Here is a 25717-nt window from a genome sequence, read left to right as displayed (position 1 = left end):
AATACAAATTCACAATACACAATATAAATAATTAATAGTAAGATAATTAATATTATATTAGATGTATATATATATTTTTATTTAATATGAATAATAATATAATCCCAGCAAACCAAGTAACATTTATATAACTGTTAGTTGTAATTTCCCACTCAACAATATAATTGTTACATGTTATGTAACAGTTACATAACAGTTACATAACATGTAACAATTATATTGCTGAGTGTGAAATTACAACTAACAGTTATATAAATGTTTCTTGATGTTTGCTGTGATAATATAATCGTAGAATTAACCCATACAGCACAAAACATTGCAGTTATATTGCGGCAATATTGCAATGTTGCTGCAATGTTACAACAATATTAATAATATTGCTGCAATATTCTGAGCTATGGGAATTATCTATTATATTCCATACAGCACAGATCATTATTGTTACATTACAGCAATATTGCAGCAATATTGCTGCAATGTAACAACAATAGTCTGTGCTGTATGGGATTTAAAAAATAATTGATTTTCAAAATTACTTAAAAGTTGCCAGTCAATAAGGAATAAAATAAGAAATAATAGATAAAGTGAAGTAAGAAATAAGAGAGATGCAAATACAAGTATAAAATAATTTTTATAAAATAATCTAATTAATTAATTTTAGTCACGTGATGTCTTGTGACGCTGTGAAAGTTGAGGGCTCGTTCCCACTGAGCGCGTCACGCGTCGCGTCAACCAGCGTGAGCCAATCAAAACATCCCATTGTAATAACACGGAAAACATGTTATTACAATGGGATGTTTTGATTGGCTCACGCTGGTGACGCGACGCGTGACGCGCTCAGTGGGAACGAGCCCTGAGTGTCGAGCGTCCGCGTGAAAAGGCGCCTTTAGACGCGCCGCGCATGCGCGGCTAATTTCTGTACGAAACGGCCGAAACGGCTCATTCTCGGCACAAGATGGCGACCACCGTGAGCGGGGTGTTTCGCGAGGAATTGCGCGATGCGATTTTACGCAGCAAGGTGCTCGTCGTGGGTGCCGGTGGCATCGGATGCGAGATCCTCAAGAATCTCGTCATGTCCGGCTTCGCGGACATCGAGATCGTAAGTGGATTATTCCCCCAGTAGCCAACATAACCTCGTCTCTGCGCGATTTACGCGCGCGTAGTAGACGTCTAATGCTCTTCCTTCTGTTGTATAATAATAATGCTCACGATTTGCGAAAATTTATGCTCGCGCAAATTATTCTTATCCAGCCATCGTCTTCTTTATTTCTCGCAATTTATTCCTTTTGTATTTTTTTTAAATCTTGTTTACTTAGATGATATGTTAATTACTTACTCTTTTCATAATTTTTCTGTATATTTCTATATTTTATTATTCTGTATATTTTTCTGTATATTTTATTATTCAATTTAGTTAACTTGTGTTTTAATTTTTATATGTGTATAAAACATTTTTATGTGTTTATAACATTTTTTTGTGATTAATATTGCATATCTATAATGGATTATATTTTTAAATAAATCTATTTGCTTTTTCAGATTGATTTGGATACAATAGATGTAAGCAACTTGAATAGGCAATTCTTATTTCAAAAGAAACATGTGGGAAAATCAAAAGCCAGTGTTGCACGCGAGACAGCATTAACATTTAATCCAGATGTTAAAGTGGTGCACTACCACGACAGTATTACATCGTAAGTATTTTGACATTTGTAAACCGATATATTGATATTATATTTATTCGACGATATATTGATATTATATTTATTCGACGCTCTATGTTTGCAGACCAGAGTTTGGTTTGTCATTTTTTAAGAGATTTACAGTGGTTCTAAATGCTCTTGATAACAGAGCAGCCAGAAACCATGTCAATCGCATGTGCTTAGCTGCAGATGTACCATTAATTGAATCTGGTACTGCAGGCTATGAGGGTCAGGTAGAACTCATTAAGAAAGGTCTGAGCCAATGCTACGAGTGTACACCCAAAGCCGCACAAAAGACTTATCCTGGCTGCACTATTCGTAACACACCTAGTGAACCTATTCACTGCATAGTATGGGCCAAGCATCTCTTCAAGTAGGTATTATTATGATATAATCATATTTTATATTGTGTAATATTGGAATTAGATATTTTATATTGTCAATCTAACTTGTGTATATATTTTAAATTTTATACTACTTACAAGTAACTATTTTTGATTAATGTATTTCATATGACATGTTACAGTCAATTATTTGGAGAAGAAGATCCTGATCAGGATGTTTCTCCAGATACAGCAGACCCTGAAGCCACTGGTAATATTTATTTATTATTATATTGTAATATTGAGTTGAATTAATCAAATATTCTTATTCTTTTATATATATAATTATTACTTATTTATTATTATAAAATATAATTTTATTTATTAATCAACTCATTTATTTTGCTTTATTACTTGTTAATTTTTTTATTATTAATAATATCTTGAAACACAAGTAATGAAGTAATATAAAATTTTGATATTGTAGACGTAGCAGGAGAGGGAGCTTTACAAACAGAGCATAACGACAAAGGCAATATTGATAGAGTTTCCACGCGTGTTTGGGCTCAATCTTGTGATTATGACCCAGAAAAATTATTCACAAAACTTTTTCATGATGATATCAAGTATTTGCTAAGTATGGACAATTTGTGGAAGAAGCGCAGATCACCAACACCATTGAATTGGAGAGAATTACCAGATGGAGGTTTGCCATTGTTCCATAAATTTCTTTTTTTTTTTATTTTCTCATCGAAATTAACATAATGTTTTATTTCTTTTCAAAGTGGCTGGATGTAGTAAAGAAATTAATCAACCTGGACTGAAGGATCAACAACGCTGGAGTATTTCCAAGTGCGGCTCCATTTTCGCCGACTCGTTGAAAAATTTGAGCCAGGCGTTGAAAGCTTCCCAAGAAAAGTCGCTGGACAATCATCTAGTCTGGGATAAAGATGATCAACATGCGATGGATTTCGTAGCCGCATGTGCCAATATTCGCGCACACATCTTTGGAATTCCTCAGAAGAGCAGATTCGATATCAAATGTTAGTAGCAATAATCATTCTACTTATCTAGTTTCTTATTCTCTCTGCATTTTGTTTATTTTCTCTTCTCTTGCAAGGTTAAAGTACCTTCTCTTAAACTATTGCTCAATTTTAATTTTCATGCTAATTTTCGTTTCATCTCTAGCAATGGCCGGCAACATAATCCCGGCAATCGCAACCACAAACGCTATAATTGCGGGCATGGTGGTCCTTCACGCTTTCCGAGTTCTTGAAAACAACCTACGGGCTTGTAGATCCGTCTACTTGCGTCTAAAGATGAACCATCGTAATCAGCTGCTGGTGCCGGAGAAGGCAGTAAATCCGCCCAATCCGCAGTGCTATGTCTGCGCACCTACTCCACAAGCGGTATTGGCGGTTGACACCTCCAACATGACTATCAAAGAACTGGAGGAGTTAGTTCTCAAAATCAGACTTAACGTGATCGCTCCTGATGTCATGATCGATGGTACTGGTGCTGTCGTCATCAGCAGCGAAGAGGGCGAGACGGAAGGCAATAACGACAAGAAATTGGAAGAATTGGGAATCAGGGACGGAGCGATTCTTAAAGTCGACGATTTTCAGCAGAATTATTCACTGACTCTCTTTGTGGTTTATCGAGAGAAACCTGGTCCAAAAGATGACAGTCCACCATTTCTGATACTGGCTGACAAGAATGCACTTAAACCCAAGGATGAGGAGAAAGAAGAGAAAGCCTCGACGTCTAATGGACAGGTGAATTATGATTATTTTCAGAGATATTTCTGTTTATTAATCTTTGTTTTGATTACTAAGAAAAAAATTTTTCTGCACAGAACGTGACCGAAATATCAGATACGGCTAAAAAGCGCAAAAACGATTCAGCCGATCTCGAAACTGAAGTTGCAACCAAAAAACGCAAAGTGGAAATTGATAATAACATAGATAACGACGATATTTGCATTATCGATAATGATAATGAACTCCATAACTTACTCGAATTAAAAAAACCGAATCCAAGGAAACGGAAACTTTCCGAGGACACAGATTGTTTGATAGTGTGCGATGATCATATCGATTAGTTTCCAAAGTAAGAGATAAGTTTCATAATTTAATACGAGAAACGAGAGAACATTTAAGACATAAATTGAAGATAAAAGAACAGATGGATGAAAGCATTTTTAAATTGGGAATTATGTACAACATCGACATTTAAAGAAAAATAATTCTTTTTTTTTTCGTTTGTTTTTTTTTATTAAAAACGTTCAAAATTGATATAACGATTTAATTTTGTACATTACATACAAAGCGTAATGTCATATCGTAAGTATCAAGAAAGAAATAGAGCATTTTTTTATGTATTAAGATTGTATTAATTAATCATGCCCATCTATAATCACTATTGATTTATAATTTTCATCTATGATTATAAAAATCTTTAGCAATCATAAGTTATTTAATGACTACATAATTAAATAATTTGCTTTACATAATTTTTTTATAAAAAAGTATATTTTTAAAAATTTATATACTTTTATTAAAAAGTATAAAAATTTGTCCAGAATTCACAATCAAAATTTATTTTTTATATAATAAAAAGAAAAAGAAATAATGCAAGGAAAAAATATCACATCTTTCTCCTCAAAAAATTTAAGTCTATTAAAAGAATTTTTTATTTTGAGCATTATATCGTTGCTTTATAATTATCTTGTCAAATCAGAATTAATTTTTTCTCTTAGCGCAAGGCAAATACTTGTCTACTTTATAATTATACATCTCAAAGTCCACTTTGTACCTTTCGTACAGCCGCAGAATCATGTCGGTCGTCAGATTATGAAAGTACTTGCATGTTATGTCAAAGTTTGTGATCCCAGCACGAGTGTGCTGCAGCTTAGGCAAGTAGACTTTACTTTTGTCCAATTTCAGCTTCGACAGAACATAATTGACCTCCCCGAAAGTGTATTCATCTAGTTTCAGGATGAAATTGTAGCTCGTATTGCAGACTGCGCAATGAGTATGGTACTGAGACCAGTGATCGTCGTCGAAATTTGGAGGTTGCTCCAGCAACCATTCCAGGAATTCTCGGAAGCTGGGCACCACTTTTAATCTGTAAAAAGAAATGCAGGCAAGAGCCGAATTCCTTATATGAATTAATACACATATATGTTATTTATACAAGTAAGAGAATTAGATATTAGAAGAGGCATATTTGCCATGTGTACCTTCTATTTGTCAAAAATATCCTCTGTAGGATGTTGCCACCTGTCACGTTGGGACGAAAGAGTTCCGGTCTTGAAAGATAAAGAATGTGACGAGCGTAGAGCCAAGATTGTGCGGTATATCTGCTATTGTCTTCGATGCGGTCTCTAGAGATAATGTATCAGTGTTTCACGCTAATCTGGGTATTAACCAATATTATTATCAATAGTTTAAAATTTTATAAAGAAATTTACACATTTTCTTTTCTTTTAAATGATACTCCAGTTGTAGATTATCAGAGTCGACCGTTTTATTAAATATTATAATTTTATTAAAGCGATAAATTTAATAATTACCTATAGGATGAAACTAGCCGTTGAAACGGATGCCTGACGATGAGCAATTTAAAGACAGTATTGTTGGTAGCAAGATATTGAAGATCTCTCAAACTCTTTGGCGACAAAAAGTCCACTTCTCTATAAATTACGTTCTCTTGAATTATTAATATAACAATATATCTTGTTTGTGCGAGAACTAAACAATAAATATGACATAACTAAGCTATAAACTTTTATTAAAATAAATTTATTTTTTAATATTTGAATATATGTGTGTGTGTGTCATAAGTGTGGGATTAATATTGTACATTCATTATTATTATTTATTTGTTTATTTATTTTCGTATAAATAAATAAACGAGTAAAATATAACTAAAATAAAAATCTTTATAAATAATAAATTAATAATAGTTTAATTAATTAGAATATGTATCATCAATATGCTCACTTGTAAAAATTGTGGCTGACTCGACGGTTGCTCATGTCGGAGAATAATTTGGTGAAGCTGGTGGATGCAACCTTGCGGATCCAACAATACAACGATCTGTGTTTGGCGTTGTATAAAAAATGCCTTTTGACAAGAGGAGTCTTCAAGTTGTACTTTGCACATACGTTTGACGTGTGTTTAAGCAGACTCGCGCTCTTCTACAGGAACATAGAAATACTTGTCAGAGAGTTGTTTTTTATGAGAGTCGTATATTCTTTCGAATTTTATACCTCCAGATCGACAGTTTCACCCTTCAACGCGTCCATCTGCAACATATCAATCTCCGTTTCGACATCATTCTTCTTGATTATCCTGTCTGGAATCGAGTACCCATGTGTTCGCACCTGACGTTCGGTCGCTACCAGATTGTCTTCTTCTTTCAAGTTAAAACTTTTCTTCATATTAATTAAAACTAAGAAGATAACAAGACAGAACACAACACGCAAGCCGCACTTGAAAAATTGCGCTTTACCTGACATTGTTAATTGAACAATTAAATGTAAACAGTTAATTGAACAGCTTAACAGCACACGCAAAATAATCTTGACTCAAAACAATTTAAAATCTTATGATAATTACATATAAACTTTGAAGAAAAATAGATATATACATACATATTCAATTAAAATTTGAAACATCTACAATACTCTTTTAACTGAAATTTAGAACTATGAAGAACTACAAAATAACGCGTCAGACTAATCCCGCAACGCACAGTAGAGTCCTTCCGCACTTTTGTCTTCTGTCAGGACGAACATATCTGTTTGTGAGATTCCCTCTTTGTGTGGGTGGTGAGAGATAATTCTTATCATCTACTGATTTCTCCTTATTCCATTTATTAAACATTTTTTTCTATGAAATTGTTATCAAGTATTGAAAAAACAATAAGACGAAGTAATAAGTTGATAATTATCTTACGTTGTATATCTTTCTCTCTCTCTCTCGTAAGTTTGCATACACACATATACATATATATAAAAACACAAAAATTGTAGAATAAAAAGAAATCTTACTTTACTTAAATTTATTGAAAAATTTATATTTAAATCAACCTCGTATTAGAGATCAAATCATTGCTTTCATATTAATTCAAAATTATCTCGTATAAATATATAATTAAGATAATAACACACATACGCACACGCACTGATTGCATACATATACATATAAGAAGTATCCGAAAAAAAATCGTAGAAAGAAAAAAGTATTTATTTTATTGCATAGATTCTTTCTTTTTGTAGTCGAAAAGGAAGAATGCAAAGTATCTCGATATTATTGCATTTTGCTTGTGGAAAATTCATAGAAAGAGTCGCGAATTTGAATACTCAATAGTACAAAATTTACTTATCTAATCTATGTTATTTTATGACAGAGAAAATGTGTTCACAATCACTATTTATATTCGGGCAACTCGATGATTAATGACAATTGAAGGCTACTGAAACATGATTCTGTGCATGTGCGCGATTGCCTTTGTGATAATGAATATATGGGTGAATCCAGAAGCACAACCGCTGACTGAGCGGCTAAGTAACAATCGAATGTGATTGGCAAATTCAGAGATAGAAACCAATTGACCAAACGGTTGTGCTTCTGGCTGCATCCTATGAGTAAACTCGTCAATTCCCAGAATTCTTTATAGGCCTGACAGACATTAATCATGTTTGGAAGAGATATCAATCTTAATATTTTAATTATCAAAGTTAAATTATTGAGATTAAATTTCTGTTATTTATGTACAATTTAATAACAAGAAATCTAGGATTTCTCTGTGAAACATTTTTTGAATTTTCCATACGAATATGAATAATATATGTCATTGTTCAATTTATATTGATTTATCATTAGTAATGGAGCAAAACTTGGGAATCGACGAGTCGATAAGGAAACATTAGAGTCAATTTTTATCTACGATCTCTATATCTGTGATGATCGCGCGAAGAGCGATGATCGCTGTGTCGACTGTGACGACTGGCCGTTCTCCACAAGAACTCGTCGACGCTCCTCTCATAACTACGCTTCTCCAGTGCTGACGCTGTCGCGCTATAATCCGGAGGCAATGGCAGACCGTCATAATATCTTAAAAGAAAAAATATTTTTCTTTAATTATACATCACAGTGCTTTTATTCAATTTAGTGTCAATAAAATTTCTCACTTTATCTAATAGAAAATTATTTAATATATATCAAATAAATATCTTGATCCAATTTCAATTTGAATTAGAATTTACATTTCGCTTGATTTAATAATAAAAATAACTGAATCTTTTTACTTGGTTTGTATTTTGCAGCTAAAATAAAATATCTAGAAGACTGATGCGATATCGAATAAGTATATTTTTACCTTGGTGGTGGAGGAGGCGGTGGCAAAGTATCGTATGGATGTGGGCCATAAGGTGGCAATGGTGGCAACTGATGTTGCATGGTACGCATGTAATCTGCCACATAAGCCTCTGCAACCGCGGCGACGCCTAGACCAGCCCCGTAACCTCTGAAATAATTAATTATTATTATGTAGAATAAGTTAGACAATTTTTAACGACGTGCAATACGTTTTGGAAATGATTAAAGTCATAACAGAAGCATTGTTAAAAACTTTGAATGCTATGAATATCGGTTGGACGGATCGTACTTTGTGTAAGGTGAATCTCCTCGATTGAACCATGGTGTGTATCGATAGGAGTGATCTCTGGATCCTCTGTGATCCCCCGCAACACCGTGGGAACCTCTGGCTAAAGAAGCTAAACGCGATCTCGAAGTCAAGAACAGTCTACGTCCCCGTCCACCTCTTCGTAAAAATCTGGAGCTGCTTATGGGTCTCTTATCGCGATAACGCGACGATTTCACGACGTGCTTTCCCGCTTCCTTGGACTTTCGCAGAATAGGTGTCATCTCGATTCCTGCGAATAGATGTATTCGACTTATATAGAATTTAATTTATCAAAAAATATACATGAAAAAAAATTGAAAAAATATAATAAAATTGCATATACATCTCTTTCTTGTCTCTTATAATAAATTTATTTATATTTATATATTTTATACGTTTTATATATTTCTCTCAGAGTTACCTTCATCTTCTGGAAACAGTCTACACAATTCCTCGGCAACTCTAGGCTCGATCTCCTGGCCATCTCGACCGATTTTAACTTGTTTCCCATCATTCCAAGGATTGTATAAATGTAACGTAGCTGTAAACGGTAATTCCTTCCTGCAGATCCAGTCAACTTTAAATACACCACCTAAAGCTTTTGCTGATAAGCCAGGAGGCAAAACCTAAAATGCATTAAGATGCTGTTTCTTTTTTGCAATTTAAATAATTAATAATAAAATAACAAATATATAATAAAATTAATCAATCAAAAAACATACAACAAATCATACAATTATATTTATATTAATTTGTTCGTATTTTATTTGTACCCAGGAAACTGGTCCAGCATCTCTTCTCGATTCTGTACTAAGTCTGGCAAAGCCGGCGAATTTTCCCGATTCCTTCACGGAAAATACCAGCAATACGTTTCGCGATTCTCTATAGGCTTGATTCAAGTTTGCTTCATTCTGTGGCAATGTGCTCCACACTCCCTTGGCCTTGGACAGTGTCACATTCTCTGCATTATTGGACTTGATGATGAAAAATCTAGCAAAAGAGACTTGAAAACATTTAAACACTCCAAATTTATACAGACATTTTCTATTAAAAATACATAATCTTAAAGAAAAATTTGCTTCATATATAAATATTATGTTTCTATAAATTTCAAATCATTTAAAAAGCTTTCTAGTTTTCTATAAAATATATGAAGCAAAAAAATATATAAATGACTAAGAAACTCTGAATAATTCTAAACTTTTTAATACACAAGAATATGTGAAATTTATATCAAAATGCAACAACTGCAATAGCTATTTATTGTTGTCCCCATCCCAACCTTGCGTCTCTAAATAAGTAATTCAACTTGGTGGCATAGTCGTAGCTCTTGGTGGTGCCCTTGCTCTCCTTGGACCTGGCTCGCTTAGGCTCGGGACTGGACGACTTGGAATCTCTACTAGATCTACCACGCTTGTTCCTGTTTCTCCTGCCGCGCTTGTTGTCGCCGCGCGACGACTTGCTGGAAACTGTGCTGATGGTAGGATGACTGGAGTTGCTGGTGTTGGAGCTGCTGGAGGAGATCTCGCTGCGAGTGTCATAGGTCTCATCTGCAGCGATCCTCAATTCATCGCCGTTGTCGTTCTCGCCGCAGCTAAGATTCAGATTATCGCCGTCTGTGTTGCTACCCATGGTCAACCTGGACTGTCGTTCGCTGGAGGATCAGGCAAGGGTTTCTGCCTGCAACGCAAACACGAGATAGGGTTTATTACTACGTCGCGAGTCACATGAGAGCACTCCGATAGGAGGCACGACCAAGTATCGTAGCGTTTCTCGTACATCTTACGACAATAGCGCAGTAGCAAAGGACTATATAGTATACAGCAAGGATAGTTCGGGGATTCTGAATCGAACAGAAGGTCCACACTGTCCCGGGAGCTTTCGATCGGGGCGCCTATGGCACCCAGCTCCCTTACACCTAACACAAATCGATCAAGGGGACACATGACAACGGCACGGTCGAGCTAAGCTCAGCCAGCTATCTGGCCAGGACGAGTAAACTAGGCTTTATGAGCAGTCCTTGAGATTATGTAGCAACGGCAGACACAGGCAGCGAGGCTGCTCCACGTGTGGGGAGCTGAGGTCTAGAAGAGAGTCTCTGAAAGCACGGAGGAATTTTTTTTCTTTCTTATTTCGAACTGCGAATCTGCCTCGTCTTAGTTATTATTTATCTCTTTATGCACTCCTTCTGAAAGCAGAGATGATGAGTTACGGATAGATTTTTTTTTTTTAATAGCATAACCGTTTTTTTCCTTTTTTTTCTTTTTTACTTTCGCAAAACCTGCCAAGAGTCCGTCAAGAGAGAACCTCGTTTATTATTTTTTTTTCTTTCACGCTTTTTATCATTTTTTTTTTACTCTTTTAACCATCTAAAAAAGTTCGCTTCGCGCGGAAGACGGGTCGATCACTAACATGCGAGAAAATTTCTCCCCAAAATTCTCAAAAATTTTCCTGTCGAAGTCTCTTTTTTTTTTTTTATTTTTCGAGTGACGAGTCCTCCCGAGGGCTCGCGCGACGCACACACTTACGTGACACCCTTTGTCCCTTCACTGATACACTTCACAACGGTAGCACACGCTCTCGGGGGACGATCGTCCGATCGCGATCTCGCGCACAGCACGTTCCGGGATATCTCGCGCGAGGATATCTGGCGCGACTTGCGAGGGAGATCCGAGAGGAGGAGGATCACAGCGGTAAACAACTGCTCGCGGATCGTAGCGGTACACAAACCACGGCGTTCATGGTTCCGGGAATCAATAGATCCGTTCCGTTCCGGTAGCTGCACCTGCACCAGGGTTTGCAAACTCCTTTGTTAAAATGTGCACCAGCGTTAGTAACGCCATCTGGAAGTGTGCCTTCGGATAATATGAACTATCTTCCGAAAAATCAATATGGTCGATCAAAATACGATAGATCAAATGTGAATCAAATACGCTTGAAGACACGTGTTGCAATATATTGTCGTCAATTGTAGTGTTAAACAGTGTTAATTTTATTATCAACACATTCTCAGTTGCATTACAGTTCAAGTATGTATTTGATAAAAAATAATTATACATATATGCAACTGAGAATGGTTGATAATAAAATTAACACTGTTTAATACTACAATTGACAACAATATATTGCAACACGTGTCTTCAAGAGTATTTGATCTACATTTGATCTATCGTATTTTGATCGACCATATTGATTTTTCGGAAGATAGATCATATTATCTGAAGGCACACTTCCAGATGGCGTTACTAACGCTGGTCCAATTTTAACAAAGGAGTTTATAGACCCTGACCTACACTCGATTCAAAGTAAGATGGACGGATCGATCTGGACGTTGGAGGAAGAAGACGAAAAGCGCGCAGGAAGAGCTACGCGGAACGGATCCAATCGCTGGCGTCGATCACGAGTCGCGTTGACAGAAGATCGGTCGCGAACTGTCAAACTCGCGCGCGCCACGTGATTTTCCGCGCATGCGCGCTAAGTTGAATTGCTTATCTCGCGTCTGTTGCGGTTCTAGCAATTTGTTGGCTCATTGCACCTGGCACCTGTCGTGAAAAGTCGCACCATCGCGTGCTCAGGTGTGTGGAACGATGTGTTGTTCAAGCGAGTGTCAAAAAACTGTCGTTGAGTTTAGAGTAAACTAATTGTTAGGAATATGTCATTAAAGGTAATTTACATATCTCGTTACATAAATGTATATTACTTACACATACTTCAGATAATTTGTATATATTTGTATTTTTTGCTTTATATGTTTATATCTAAAATATCTATATTATATTTAAAATATCTATATATTATCTCTATTTATTTATCATTTAATTTATAATTAATTTATAATTTATAATTATTATATTACAATTTATATTACAATTTATAATTATTATTATAAATTTATAATTTTATAATTTAATTATATTTATTTATAATTCAATTATATTATTATTCAATTTATAACTCAATTATATTGGTGTAAATTCATGTTTGTTTATTTGTATTTATGTGCGTTTCCTCGTATCTTATTTTTATTCTTGCAATTTTCAGCACAAAAACGAGTATCGCAGATCCATCGAGGATTATCTGCCTGCAGCACCTGTTAGACGCAAGATTGGCCTCTATTGGATCCTAGCTACGTTAAGGATTGCTCTAACTTTTGCTCCGCAGACAGGCTACATCCATCCAGACGAATTCTTTCAATCGATCGAAGTTATCTCTGGTATGTCACTGTTTCGTTGCATTCCATTTATTTTCTAAAACGATTCTATTTCTCTCAAATAGGAGACCACTTTGACATCGATGTTTACAAACCATGGGAATTCAATGCCACGTTTCCTGTGCGCACCGCGTTCATTCCTCAACTCGTGGTTGGACTGCCTTATGCAATTCTCAAGAGATTGTCTTCGTATACACTTTATTTTTTTGGACTATCATTGAAGGGACCATATTTCTTCGTGCTCTTTCCACGGCTCTTCATGTGCGCACTGTCATTCCTGTCGGATTATTTTCTGTACAAGATCTGCTGTATGTATGGGCAAAACTACAGGGTCAGACTAGTCACATATGCCAGTTCCTACGTCATGTTGACTTATGCCACTCGTACCTTATCCAACTCTATCGAACTGGTGCTAACTGCTGCACTGTTATACTTTGCTTCCCGGTGCATGGCATATTCGGAGAAGGTACGTCTAGTTTCCCTCCTAAGAACCTATTCAATGAGATTAATCGACAAGTTGATGAGAGAAATTTGTTAAATTCAATTTTGCAAGATAGATTGTTTTCTTTATATAATTAAATAATTAAAAGCTCTTCACATTTTATCTTTTGTTATTATTTATGTACATATATTTCTGCTTTAACAATTTTATCATATCATTACAGGTGGTACTCCAGAGCGATTATCTTTCGAAAAAGTATAACGAAGCAACGACCGGAGGGGAGCGTGTCAAGTACTATAAACTCAAAGCTATGTTACCCTCGCATTCGCTGAACCACTGCTTCATACTGGCCACGATAACGGTGGTAGGAATATTCAACAGGCCGACCTTCGTTGCGTTTGCCTTCGCTCCCATCTTCTTCTGGCTGCAAAGAGGCCTGGGTTCCAAAAGCGTTGGCTTCAAGGACTTTAATATCAGAATATTTGCTTTCATCCTCTGCGGATTGCCGACCGCGCTTTTATTCATTTTAATCGATAGCTTCTACTTCGGATACCTGACGATGGGCGAGATAGGCCAATTGAAGGTCGGGATAAACAATTTTGTGGTGACGCCGGTCAATTTCCTCAAGTATAACGCGAATACGAAGAATCTGGAGGCACATGGATTGCATCCTCGTCTTTTGCACTTTTTCATAAACGTTCCACTGCTCTTCAGCGTTCTGGGCATCGTCGGGTTGCTGACGTTTGGGAAAATGATATACAGGTCAGTCATATACTATATTCTTTGCGTAGTGAAACGATAAACTAACAATAATATTCGTTCCCAGCGGATTGAAAGCGCGATGGCTGCATCTGCCACGTCTGCAGAGCATCGTGGGTCTGATGACCTGCACGTTCGTCGTTCCAATCGCCTTGCTATCTCTATTTCCTCATCAGGAGCCCCGTTTTATAATCCCGGTACTTTTCCCGCTGGTATTCCTTTACGCGCCCGATCTGAGCCAAGTTCCTTGTCTGGATATTGTCCGGTTCAACGATAAGAACGACGAATCTACTACCGAACTTCCACAGAGCAAACCAGGAAAATTGACGCTCTGGTACGTCAGCAATCTGTTGTTGGCTTTCTTCTACGCTTTCGCGCATCAGGGTGGAGTTTTCCTGCTGACGTCTCACATCAGGACGGAACTGAAAGCTAAACCGCATCTCACGCACGTGCATTTATATACTTCGTACAGTTACTCGCTACCTACAGCCTTGCTACAACTCCGCAATACTCGTAAAGTCTATCGTAGCAGCAGTAATCACAAGTACAAACTAACACAGGATTTCCACCTGTACGAGCAGGGTTCCAAGCCCCTACCAGAGGTGTTCGACAGCATCGTCAGGAGGATCAGGGACTGCGAAGAGAAATTCGCTGTCAAGAGGATACCTTATAGACTGTACTATGCGTTACCAGCCTCCGCGATAAATGAGTTCGTGGAACTATCGAACAACAGATCGAACTTGTTCAGATTTCACATAGTCAAGACTTTTTATCCTCACATTTCCATAGAGAGATTACCGTCTTTGCGATCGATCCATATACTCGAAAACATGTTAAGTTTGCAGAGCGATGATATTTTTAAAAGCTTTATCGAAGCTACCAAAAATGTTTGTAAGTACATCGAGCAGTTTAGATTGCTATTGCTAAAAATCGAATATTTTCTGCCTGAACCAAAGCAAAGAAAGTACAATGAGCAAGTTAAAGAAATAATTAATAATGATTAAATAAATTAAAAAAATAGAAATAATATTTCCAGACTTTTATTTCTATAAATATATTAATAATAATAAAATAATTAAAATAAAATCTAGTCAAAAAGAAAAAGAATTGTTAAAAGACTTATAAAGAATGTTGCAATATATATGTATATACTTATCATAAAAGCATAATTTTATAAGTTTTTACATATATATATATGCAATTGCAATCCTTATGTGATAAAATATTTAACTTAAAATTAATTAAAATATTTAATATAAATGAATAGTATTTAAAAAATTGATATTAAAAAATGGAAACTTTTTTATAAATCTGAAGCTTAAAATTAACAAAAAATTGGATCTTTGAAAATTAACAAATTAAAATGACGTATTTTTTAATTATTCAAATAATTAAACATTGAGAATATTAAAAGCTTTTAAAAATAGGTTTTGAAATCACTGAATAAATCTAATCAAATTTACAATTACATAATTTAAGTTATGTAATATATAGCATGTTCCATATACATAGAAAGATCATCATATTCAAAAATTAACAGAAATAATTAATAAATAATGAGAATACAAGTTTTACATTTTTATTTATTGTTTTATTTATTCAACTTTTCAACAAAAGAGATAATCTTTCTAAATACAATTTATTTTATTAAAAAATAAACTTATATATTAAAATAAGCTTACATATTAGCACATCTTTTATTCGATTAATAAACGATAAATCTTGATTTACAAAAATAGATTTTTCTATTAATTTGAAAAATGAATTTTTTGTTAAAAGCTGAGAAAAATAAAATCATTAATCTATCTCTTTCGAGGAAATATTGTATAACATATTAGAAAATGTATTTTATTATTTTTAAATTGCACTCTTCATATATGTGATAATATTTATACTCTTTAACTTCTCGGAATATTTTCAATGGAAATTCTTATGAGCAAAAATTAAGTCTTCTGGTATAATTTTTTATCTATGACACTCTTATTCTCTTACATATATATTATTCTATGTTCTGTCCCATAAGAGAATAGCTACTATTAGATGCATAGATTGAGAGAGCATTCTCTCACGCGGAACAGAATATATACACACACATAGAAAAATATAATATACATAGTGTACCAGAAAAATTTCAGTAAAAGATATTATATATTTAGTGAATTAAACGATTAAATTATTTACATAAAAGAAGGATTAAAAAAATTCTGTTTTAATTTGCTAATTCCCTGAACTTTTTCAGAACACTATGTATAATTCTACAATCGAATCAGCACGAGGTATTTTTATTTTATTATAACTAAAATATATTTTCTAATAAAATTAATAATAAATTAATTCGGTAGTTACTAACATTACAGCTTATTTTTAGCAGCCCTAATGTGTACTACGCATTTTTTTCTTATAAAAAAAAACATTATTTTTATAATTTATGAAAAATTTCATTATTTAACTCTTTCGAGGCGAGATGTACCCTCAAACAAGAGTGAGATGTATTATCAAGCGAAGATTAATATACAGGATTATTTTTTGAGCATTTTAATTTGTAATTAAAAATTGTTCATATTGATTTTTATATCTAAAAAACTTCAGATTTAACTTGTCCAAAACTATGAAAATAAGTATATTAATAATTAGAAGTAATTATATACAGGTGTGCCGAAAGTTTGCAAACAGGTGAATATTTCAGAAATAATGCATTTTAGAAAAAAATGTCTCGGTAAAAATTAACAAGGAAAAATATAAATTTCCATTTAAAAAAATTAAAAGTTGATCTTGATCTGATTTTGGCAACGCCAAGATATAGTCGAATACATATTGCCATTGAATGCGTCTTTTTAAACCTTATAACTTTTTTCTGAAACATTTTTTTCTAAAATGCATTATGAAATATTCGATTGTTTCTTTTTGGCATACTCTGTATATGCAGATTTTAATTACATTACAGCACGCAAAGATTTTTTTGTGTAATTTTTTATGTAGTTTATCAACATATTATATTGTAGAATATATATTATTTTCCAAATTTTTTTATTTAATCCCAAATTTTATAGAAATTTTTTTAATTATTTTGTTAATTTTATTTTTTTTGAATTAACCAAGATGCGTTTATATGTCATTTTCGTTATAAGTCCAGGGAAGCTCTTCATTGAATTTGCTTTGATGAGCTGCGTTTCTTGCCGCGTATAATCTCTGAAAATGCATTTAATCAATATACACATATAAAAATATTATTTACAAAATAATCACTTTTAATTTGAAAGACTTTTTTACTCTATCAAATTATATTATTCTGAATTATTTTAATTTGTTCAAAGAAATATAAACTTTTTAAGAAAAGCTACTTACAGGGTTATCAATATAGGCTTCGCAACCATAGCACCAAACGGAGATGTCGCTGAAACTGAGCGTGATGGGATGCTCGCATTCCTCTGCATGTTGCATCGCGTGTTGATTGATGCTGCGAGCGCAATGTACGGTGTAACATTGCAAGCAGATCCAATTCTCCGCGGTGCTGGCGCACTCCACGCAAGGTAAAGTTACATCGATTCCACTGGGAGGAACTTCGTTGACTGTAAATAGATGCGGACAATCTCGCAGAGGTACCACCGCGAACATTTCTCCCGCTGTCAGAGCCTGCGAAGAATATTGTCATTTTATTCATAAATTTATACTCATTTTATGCATAAAATAATAATTATTTTTACTTATAATTATTAATAATTATGCTTATTTTCACAAGAATTAATTTCCAAAGAGATGAAAGAGATCTCGTATGATGATATAATCGTATGGCGATAAATCATCACCTGAAGATTATCGGAGAGATACTCCAGAAGAGTCGTCGATTGTGTCTCACGTTGTAGAGATGTCGCGCCTTCGTCATCGCGATCCTCGTGTATACGAGAACCTCCTTGTTGATTGTCTTTCGATTGATTCGTTTCGTTTACGCATTTCTGTATACTCTGCGAAGCTGCAAATTAAATGCATATCATTTATCTTCTGATCGTATACAATAATTGTTAAATCGCGAATTTAATATAATAATATTTAATAATAAATAATAATTAATTAATTTAATAATATTTTTTACCATCGAACTTTTCCATTTCGCTCTTCTTCAATCCAGAATTTCTCCTAGTATCGTCCGTTGCGCTTCTCGTCGGGCGCAATTCAGAGTTCTTAATTTTAATATTCTCCACTTCATTTGTCAACTTTAGAATTTCTTCATCCGTCACCAGGTTCAAACGATTCTTATCGATCGCCAAGTTCAGTTCCAGTTTCTCACTTTCGATTACTTCTAAAGCAATTTTCGATTCCGTTTGTTTTGGTTTTTCTGCGATTCTTCCTTGTTCGTCAAGCTTATTTAGAGTTTTCTTGAGTTTGGGGAGCAGTTTTTCCTTCGGCAAGGACATTCCATATTGCAGATTAGGCCAGAATTTCTTGTGAGTTTTCAACACGTTATTGATGGAATTAACTGCGCTAGAGCAGGGGATCAAATCGGGTTCCAGCATGGGCAGCGGATCACCCAAGAGGGCCTTGGTGCACATGGTCATCGCATGAGAAATGGAGTTGATGTTGTAGCCTCCTTCAAGACTGAGGATTATGCGACCGTTGGCCAGGGACGAAAGCCAATGGATCAAATGGCCGTAGAGCTCCGGACTTACCAGGCAACCTGAGAAATAAAAATAATTTATTAGAAATGAATTTTTTTTACATAGATCGTGGAAGTGTATATAAAATATTTATAAATGAATATTTTTATTTTTTTATTAAATTTTTAAATGTGTTTTAAAATAAAACCAAGCTATATTTAATAATTATTGTTTACATTAAGATACTTACCTCCGAGTGGATCACCCACACAAGCATCAAATCCAGCAGAAACCAAAATCAGTTCTGGATTAAACTGATAAGCAATGGGCATCACGACTTGCTGGAAAGCTGCTATGTATTCAGCGTCTCCCATTCCTTTCTGCAAATAAAAAATTAAAAAAAATATATATATAGTTTTTATTACACATTTATACGCGTTTTATTACACATTCTCTATTAAAATATAAATCTTTACAAGATAAAATGAAATAATAGGTTGTTTTTGAAATATTGTTTGAAATATATGATTAGTTTGCTGTTTATTTACTTTGTTCCACGGTATGTTTACATTGAATCCTTCGCCTGCGTTTAAGCCAACGCTCGTATAATTAGCTCGCTTGGAATTTGGGAAAAAGCTTCCATTATCATAACGATGAACAGAAATATAAAGAATTTTGGGATTTTCTTCAAAGATGGATTGCGTCCCATTACCATGATGCACGTCCCAATCCACTATTAACACTCTAAAATACATGCATTTTTATATTAAATTTTTGTAAAACACATATGAGATAATATTGCTAAATAATTCACAATCATTTTCAAAATTAAAGTGGCTATTGTACCTCTTTAAATGATGAAACTGTACGGCATATTGCGCAGCTATAGCCACATTGTTAAAGATACAAAAACCGCATGCATTATCTTCCTCAGCATGATGTCCTGGTGGTCTCACAATGGCTATTCCGGATTGGCTTTCTCCATTTAAAACCGCGTCTACCATTTGTAAAAGACAGCCGGCAGACACGCAGGCACTCGACCACGTTTCGTTGTGAAGATAAACGGAATTGTAATCCGACGCTTGCTTCTGCAATTCCTTAAGTTTTAAAGTCGAAGTCCTTTTGATACTATCAATGTAGTCCTTTGAATGAGCCAAGGATAATTCTGCTAGTGTCGCATTCCTTCCCTTTGTGGGAAAAAGAAATAATCATATTTTCTTTTCCTTTTTCTGTAACGTCTCTTAAATTAAATAAACAGTTTATGATAAAATGAATTCAAGATTCTTTATAAATCTTTTCTTTATAAATCAAATGTATATAGAATTATATATAATTTAGATATATAACTGCTAGATATATTTCATTTAGATATATAACTGTTGGATACATATAATTTAGATATATAATTGTTTGAAAATTAAATTTATACATTTTTAGATTTTGTCATACTTGCAGCAAATGACACCGTTCCAGCAGGCCATACTTTTCATGATTATTATAAATGCTAGAGATGCGAGTTGGCTTCTCTGGATGGGTATTGTCAGAGATATTGCAATGCTTCTGCATTTTTTCATCATAAACGATACACACTTTGTGAGGCGCCTTATGCAACCTTGTAACTGCAAAATTTAAATAATAGCTTTTAATAATAGCAATTATAAAATAATATATTCTTATGAATATACATATTTTAAATATCTTTTATATATTTTAATATTTAAATCTTTATTAAATAATATAAATTTGATGAGAGGTCATCTTTAACAGACTTTAATCTTTTATAGGAAATAATAAAAAAATCTAACAAACATTAATAAAGTACAAGTCAATAATATAAATCAATAACACAAGTCTATTACAATTATTAATAATTATTTATAAACAATTACAATTATTAAAGCATTAAAATTAATATCAAGAAATGATCTCATATTAACTGTTATATACAATAAGTAATAAACAGAATGAATACTGTGATCTTTTTATCTAAATATTTTTATCCAATTTTCTACAAATAATTCAATTTTTGAATACTTACGTAATATCAATTCATTTAATTTCTTATCAATGACTTCCAAAACTTCTTTGCTTTGTGTAGGATAGCAATTTCGAGTTTCATATTTATCTGGTTTAAAATCGTTGCCTCTGAAATAACGAGGTGTTAATAATTAAATAATTAAATAGGTGTTAATATTATATAATATTATATAATTTATAACAAAATACAAAAAATTTACATAATATCAAGTTTTTTAATTGCCAAGTACATAATATATGTTATTATAAAATAATATTACATAAATTAATTTCTTACTTGTATGTAACCATAACTACATGTCTATTAGCAATTTCCTCCTTGTTATGTGTTACGCTATTGATACTATGCATTTCTTGATATTGATAACATTTCCAATATGGTTTGTGTGCATAGATTACATTCAGAATAGTGTCACGTATACTGGAATAATAAAAAGCTTTGTAAAAAAAAAACATTAATATTGCAACATCAAAAATAATAGATAACAATATAATTCTGACTTATTAATAAAAAATAATATCAATATTATCAATATTTAAAAATTAATAATAATACTTATTAATATAAGAAATATTAATATCAATAATATTTTGCAGTAAATTTAAAATTTTTAAAATATAATGATATATGTTGCGTTAATATAATAATATAAGCTAATATAATATAATTAAATAATATAAGTAATATTTATAACACATATGCAGTATTTTCAAGAACTGTATCTAACAATAAATTTTTTATTGTTTACCTTGATGATGGCAAGTCAAGTGTTTGTAAAATAGGGCATGGATCACCCAATAAAGTTCTTAAAGTCAATGCTGCACCTTCTGCTAAAGATTTCAAGCAATAACCACCCTACATATAACATTTAAAACACTTTAATATTTTAAAATATTTAAATAAATAAAATATATAATATATATATATATATATGTATATATATATATATGTATATATATGTATATATATATAATATATAAAAAATATATTATATATATATATATATATATATATATATATATATATATATATATATTAAAGAAAAAAATAATCTTTTAAATATACCTCTAAAATTACCGCGACTTTTCCAGCTGCCAGACTTAATAACGATGATAGTAAATGAGAATAACACGCTGGAGTTATTAACATCTCTCCCTATTAATACAATGTATTTATTATCAACTTATTATTGGTGATTATTTATCATTGATTTATATAAGAATTTAATATAACAACTAAAAGTAACATATTTTAACAAAATTTCATATATGTAATATATCTTTATAAAAATTTTATATAAGTCAAATTATAAAAATTATAAAAGATAAAAAAAATCAGGTTTTATGTATTATAAATTTCTTTTTGATAAATAAATAACAAACACAAAAATGTATACCATTAACAAAAATAAATAAATATATTCGTAAACAAAAATATAATTAATAATGATATAGATACAATGATATTATAATTATGTCACACATCTTATAAAATAATTAAATTAAATAAAAATCTCTTTAGAGGAAAAAAATATAAAAATTTGATATACTTATATTTTCCTATTCTTATGACTTATATCAAATAAAAACGCCATTATAATGAAAATTAATTAAATTTGTGATGAATAATTTTCACACATGGTAATCAATATAAAATAATATAAAATTTTTTAACCTTCTCATCACCGATTGCGGCATCGAATCCAGCAGAAATAAGGATGAGATCTGGAGAGAACTAGGAAGAAAATAAAAAAAAAGAATAATAATAAAAAAATATGCATAAATTTACCTCTGGACAACCTAGAGCTGCATCATAACCAGCTGATACTATTATAAGATCTGGTTGAAACTACAATAATGTACTTTCATTAAAAATTAATTTGCACATTAATGAAGTGAATAATATGCTAGTAAATAAACTGTAATGCATACTTCGTAAGCCATTGGCAATAAAACTTGTTGGAAGATCGCGATGTAATCAGCATTAGTCATACCAGTCTTATTTAAGGGTATATTAAAGTTATAACCCTCTCCAAGATCCTCTCCAATATAATAAAAGTCAGATTCCTTTAAATTGGGCCAGAATTCTCCATATTCATAACGATGTATAGAAAAATAGACTACACTGTAAATAAATTTAAAAGCAATTAAAATTAAATCATTACAGATTTATTATTATAATAAAATATTTATATATTTTAATAAAATATATAAACTATTTTATATATTTAATACATGTTAAAAATAATTCAAAGCAATAATTTACAAGACAAAGACGGAAAAGATACCGTGGATCATTGTAAAACATTTGCTGCGTTGCTTGTCCATGATGAACATCCCAATCCACAATTAAAATTCTATTCGCCAAATTAGAGCTCAAAGCTTTCTCTGCTGCAATAGCCACATTGTTGAAAAAGCAGTAACCACAGTACTCTGATTTCATGGCATGATGACCCGGTGGTCTAAAACAATTTATATTAATATTTATTATCTAATAATATTGCATTATTCATGCAAAATAAAACACAATAAGATTAATAAATTAAATCTAAGATTACATTGCATATCAATCTCTCTTGATAAAATAACTGATCATATTAAAGATAAAACTAATCATATTAAAGATCCATATTTCATCAAGATTTTGAAATATTTTTAACTTACCTAATGATAGCCATACCATTTTGAATCTCGCCTTTACAGATACTTTCCACTAAATTGATTGTTGAGCCCACAGCTAGTAAAGATAATCTATATGTAGACTGTAAATAAAAAATTAATTTATAGATATATTGAATATAAAAATTGTGTATATTTATATGTTATTATATAAAAGACATATTATCATTTAAAATATTTTACTATTAATTTTATCATTTTTTAAATTAAAATTGTATTTAAAATTATCTGTACATACTGGATGAACAAAGATAGCATCATATTTGGAAGAAAGCAATTCCAAATTCTCAGAATCTGCACAGCCATCTGTCGCCTTCAAGATATCAATTTGTTTCTGACTGTGCTTTGTCAGAATCTCATTTTCTGTAGCCAATCTTGATTCGATGCGCTTACATCTTTGCACCAGATTCAGTTCTTCACATCTTTGCAAAACTCGTGTAAATCTAGCCGGACATTCGGGATAATTTGGATCCCAGAGGCATTCGTGCTCTGCCATGCTTCGATCAAATACAAGACCAGTCTCCTTTTGCACTATTTTGTACGCGTCAATTGCATTTTGATATACATCTCGTATGAAACTATTGTTGGATTTTTTGCCCAATAGCATCTGTCGTTGCGCTGCCTCTCGCTTGGCAGCCAACAGTGCAGCCGATGGACGAACTACCTATAATATCAAAGTATCAAGAACTATGTGGATTTTGAATTTAAAATTTGTTTAGAAAGATTTGCTAGATTATATTATAATCTATGCAAATATATCCTTATTATATTTGTTAATGAATATTTTTACATACAATTTTTAGCAATATAATAAATTGTTAATATTTACATTTTTTGATTTTCCAGGCTTCTTTGTTTTCTTAACACTTTCAAACATATTTGTAGTAGATCTTTGGCACTTGCTGGAACTTTCGATTACTTTTATTAGCTCAATTTCACTGTCTGCTAATTGTTTAGCAGCAGTGAACAAATCTGACCTCACTATAGGCTCAGTCTGTAAAAATATATATATATTTTTTATAAAACTCTAAGCATAAATATATAATATGAATAAATATAAATATATGGATGTTCAAAAGATATATTATTTAAAGTATATTATTTGCAGTAATCATTAACATATATTTATTAATATCTTTTTTATTTTTATATATTACAATTAATATAAATATAATTAATAGGCATATTAAGTACAAAGTTTAGTACAAAAATTCCAAAACCAGTGCAAAGGAAAGATTAAATTACAGCAAAAGAATAGAAAACTGAGGAAGAGCAAAAAGAATTGGTCCAATTTTGCAATTTTTATAAAAAGAAGATAGTTTGAAAGATCCTAAAGATCATTTATATAACATATAAACTAAAAAATTCTGAAATTTTTAATCAACGCAAATCAATCAACAGAGATAAATATAATCAATCACCAGAGATCAATTCTAGCAAATGCAAAACAAAACAATAAAAGTAGAAAAAAATAGCGTTCTCTTCAATTTTTGTTTAAGGAAAATAAGCACTTCCCAAGCTCACCTTTAATCTGTAACGACAAGATCTGTACTAGTAACGCAATATGTAAAGCTTAATGTAGCAAAACTATTTGCTGTGTAGGCGGTGCAACCTATCCTTTTATAGGCATATCCCTTCTCTCAAATATGTTATCATTTTATCTTCGAAGGTTAATGATAAGACAAAGCTATACAAACACACGTAGGACTCATTAACAATAATAATATTTCTTACCATTTGCTCTAATTAAGAGAGTCTAATAAACATCAAAATCAGATGCTACAGATAAACATTGGACTCATCACAACTGATGCAAATTACCAATCACTTAATTATTAATTTTTCTTCCAGTCAATTATGCCAAGAGGCGAAGGATAAAGCATCTTTAATTCATTTACATCATTTTATCTATTTTTTTTCTTTCAATTTCACCATCACTCTCGTGTTTACTCTGACGAAAAACACTGCAGTGTGTCATGAAGTGCTAGTTGCACGATGGAGAGAAGCAAGATGCAAATTTTAAATTTGACGTACGATTAGTTTTTTGTCGGATGTATCGATTGGCTTTCGTCTAGAAAATTTCTAGTGACGTTTTCGAATGGTCGGGTTTGATTCGACCCGGGCTAGTTTACTAGACGTCATTGACCAATCACAGCCATTCTTCTGAAGAATGTATGGTTACGTATAATTTTTCATATTTAATATTTAAATGAAATAAAATTTATCATTATAATTTAATTATTATTATTTATGATATTAATATTGTTAATATTTAAATT

The 25717-nt window shown here is 32.3% G+C and overlaps 5 protein-coding genes across 10 annotated transcripts; 2 read left to right on the top strand and 3 right to left on the bottom strand.

The window, feature by feature from the left end:
- Positions 1-938: 938 nt before the first annotated feature.
- Uba2 (Ubiquitin-like activating enzyme 2) lies at positions 939-4406 on the top strand. Its single transcript, XM_083095373.1, has 8 exons — positions 939-1099; positions 1540-1694; positions 1789-2076; positions 2230-2297; positions 2514-2732; positions 2812-3069; positions 3215-3801; positions 3882-4406. The coding sequence occupies exons 1-8, from the start codon at positions 956-958 to the stop codon at positions 4125-4127; spliced, it is 1965 nt and encodes a 654-aa protein (XP_082951499.1). The 5' UTR covers positions 939-955; the 3' UTR covers positions 4128-4406.
- On the bottom strand, positions 3095-6731 carry LOC145969341 (carbohydrate sulfotransferase 11). The gene is made up of 5 exons (XM_083095379.1): positions 6300-6731; positions 6031-6227; positions 5601-5720; positions 5268-5411; positions 3095-5152 (listed from the first exon to the last, which is right to left on the bottom strand). Exons 1-5 carry the CDS (start codon positions 6546-6548, stop codon positions 4768-4770), a joined length of 1095 nt encoding a protein of 364 aa, XP_082951505.1. The 5' UTR covers positions 6549-6731; the 3' UTR covers positions 3095-4767.
- Positions 6732-6882: 151 nt separating this feature from the next.
- On the bottom strand, positions 6883-11617 carry Ythdc1 (YTH domain containing 1). Of its 4 annotated transcripts, none has more exons than XM_083095375.1 (7): positions 10499-11617; positions 10002-10399; positions 9493-9709; positions 9141-9345; positions 8702-8969; positions 8414-8560; positions 6883-8148 (listed from the first exon to the last, which is right to left on the bottom strand). In XM_083095375.1, the coding sequence occupies exons 2-7, from the start codon at positions 10349-10351 to the stop codon at positions 7974-7976; spliced, it is 1362 nt and encodes a 453-aa protein (XP_082951501.1). In that variant the 5' UTR covers positions 10352-10399; positions 10499-11617; the 3' UTR covers positions 6883-7973. The 4 variants fall into 4 exon arrangements, with proteins under 4 accessions (XP_082951501.1, XP_082951502.1, XP_082951504.1 ...); XM_083095376.1 differs by having other exon boundaries at positions 11248-11617; XM_083095378.1 differs by having other exon boundaries at positions 11450-11617.
- A 363-nt stretch (positions 11618-11980) lies between these two features.
- On the top strand, positions 11981-16180 carry Pig-z (phosphatidylinositol glycan anchor biosynthesis class Z). Its single transcript, XM_083095372.1, has 5 exons — positions 11981-12383; positions 12761-12932; positions 12995-13395; positions 13595-14133; positions 14198-16180. The coding sequence occupies exons 1-5, from the start codon at positions 12372-12374 to the stop codon at positions 15132-15134; spliced, it is 2061 nt and encodes a 686-aa protein (XP_082951498.1). The 5' UTR covers positions 11981-12371; the 3' UTR covers positions 15135-16180.
- Hdac6 (histone deacetylase 6) lies at positions 15700-25424 on the bottom strand. 3 transcript variants are annotated; one of them, XM_083095371.1, is made up of 20 exons: positions 25260-25424; positions 24963-25125; positions 24268-24432; positions 23677-24102; positions 23424-23521; positions 23048-23221; positions 22692-22884; positions 22549-22608; positions 21826-21915; positions 21509-21615; positions 21037-21180; positions 20761-20867; positions 20172-20341; positions 19569-19909; positions 19271-19466; positions 18973-19102; positions 18221-18802; positions 17937-18100; positions 17476-17763; positions 15700-17319 (listed from the first exon to the last, which is right to left on the bottom strand). In XM_083095371.1, exons 3-20 carry the CDS (start codon positions 24313-24315, stop codon positions 17236-17238), a joined length of 3402 nt encoding a protein of 1133 aa, XP_082951497.1. In that variant the 5' UTR covers positions 24316-24432; positions 24963-25125; positions 25260-25424; the 3' UTR covers positions 15700-17235. The 3 variants fall into 3 exon arrangements, with proteins under 3 accessions (XP_082951497.1, XP_082951495.1, XP_082951496.1); XM_083095369.1 differs by lacking the exon at positions 24963-25125 and having other exon boundaries at positions 25173-25424; XM_083095370.1 differs by lacking the exons at positions 22549-22608; positions 24963-25125 and adding an exon at positions 22435-22494 and having other exon boundaries at positions 25173-25424.
- Positions 25425-25717: the final 293 nt, after the last annotated feature.

This window comes from Camponotus vicinus, unplaced genomic scaffold (genome assembly GCF_025532165.1).
Source record: "Camponotus vicinus isolate PSW18456_S1 unplaced genomic scaffold, iyCamVici1.0 SCAF_3, whole genome shotgun sequence".
NCBI classification, from domain to species: Eukaryota; Metazoa; Arthropoda; class Insecta; order Hymenoptera; family Formicidae; genus Camponotus; species Camponotus vicinus.
This window is presented reverse-complemented; position numbering and strand designations above follow the sequence as displayed.

What these genes read in the sequence shown, in the direction of transcription:
- Uba2 (XM_083095373.1), top strand. Translation starts at nt 956, where the DNA reads ATGGCGACCACCGTGAGCGGGGTGTTTCGCGAGGAATTGCGCGATGCG. An exon ending in TGGGCCAAGCATCTCTTCAA is followed by an intron (nt 2,077 to 2,229) that starts GTAGGTATTATT and finishes GACATGTTACAG; the next exon opens with TCAATTATTTGGAGAAGAAG. An exon ending in CCTCGACGTCTAATGGACAG is followed by an intron (nt 3,802 to 3,881) that starts GTGAATTATGAT and finishes TTTTCTGCACAG; the next exon opens with AACGTGACCGAAATATCAGA.
- LOC145969341 (XM_083095379.1), bottom strand. Translation starts at nt 6,548, where the DNA reads ATGTCAGGTAAAGCGCAATTTTTCAAGTGCGGCTTGCGTGTTGTGTTC. An exon ending in GTCAGCCACAATTTTTACAA is followed by an intron (nt 5,721 to 6,030) that starts GTGAGCATATTG and finishes CGTAATTTATAG; the next exon opens with AGAAGTGGACTTTTTGTCGC. An exon ending in CGGCTAGTTTCATCCTATAG is followed by an intron (nt 5,412 to 5,600) that starts GTAATTATTAAA and finishes CATTATCTCTAG; the next exon opens with AGACCGCATCGAAGACAATA.
- Ythdc1 (XM_083095374.1), bottom strand. Translation starts at nt 10,351, where the DNA reads ATGGGTAGCAACACAGACGGCGATAATCTGAATCTTAGCTGCGGCGAG. An exon ending in ATGCTGGACCAGTTTCCTGG is followed by an intron (nt 9,346 to 9,492) that starts GTACAAATAAAA and finishes AATGCATTTTAG; the next exon opens with GTTTTGCCTCCTGGCTTATC. An exon ending in CCGCCTCCTCCACCACCAAG is followed by an intron (nt 8,149 to 8,413) that starts GTAAAAATATAC and finishes TTTTCTTTTAAG; the next exon opens with ATATTATGACGGTCTGCCAT.
- Pig-z (XM_083095372.1), top strand. An exon ending in ATCGATCGAAGTTATCTCTG is followed by an intron (nt 12,933 to 12,994) that starts GTATGTCACTGT and finishes TCTCTCAAATAG; the next exon opens with GAGACCACTTTGACATCGAT. An exon ending in TTTGGGAAAATGATATACAG is followed by an intron (nt 14,134 to 14,197) that starts GTCAGTCATATA and finishes ATTCGTTCCCAG; the next exon opens with CGGATTGAAAGCGCGATGGC.
- Hdac6 (XM_083095369.1), bottom strand. An exon ending in AAGTCGCGGTAATTTTAGAG is followed by an intron (nt 21,616 to 21,825) that starts GTATATTTAAAA and finishes TGTTATATGTAG; the next exon opens with GGTGGTTATTGCTTGAAATC. An exon ending in TGTGGGTGATCCACTCGGAG is followed by an intron (nt 18,803 to 18,972) that starts GTAAGTATCTTA and finishes TTTATTTCTCAG; the next exon opens with GTTGCCTGGTAAGTCCGGAG.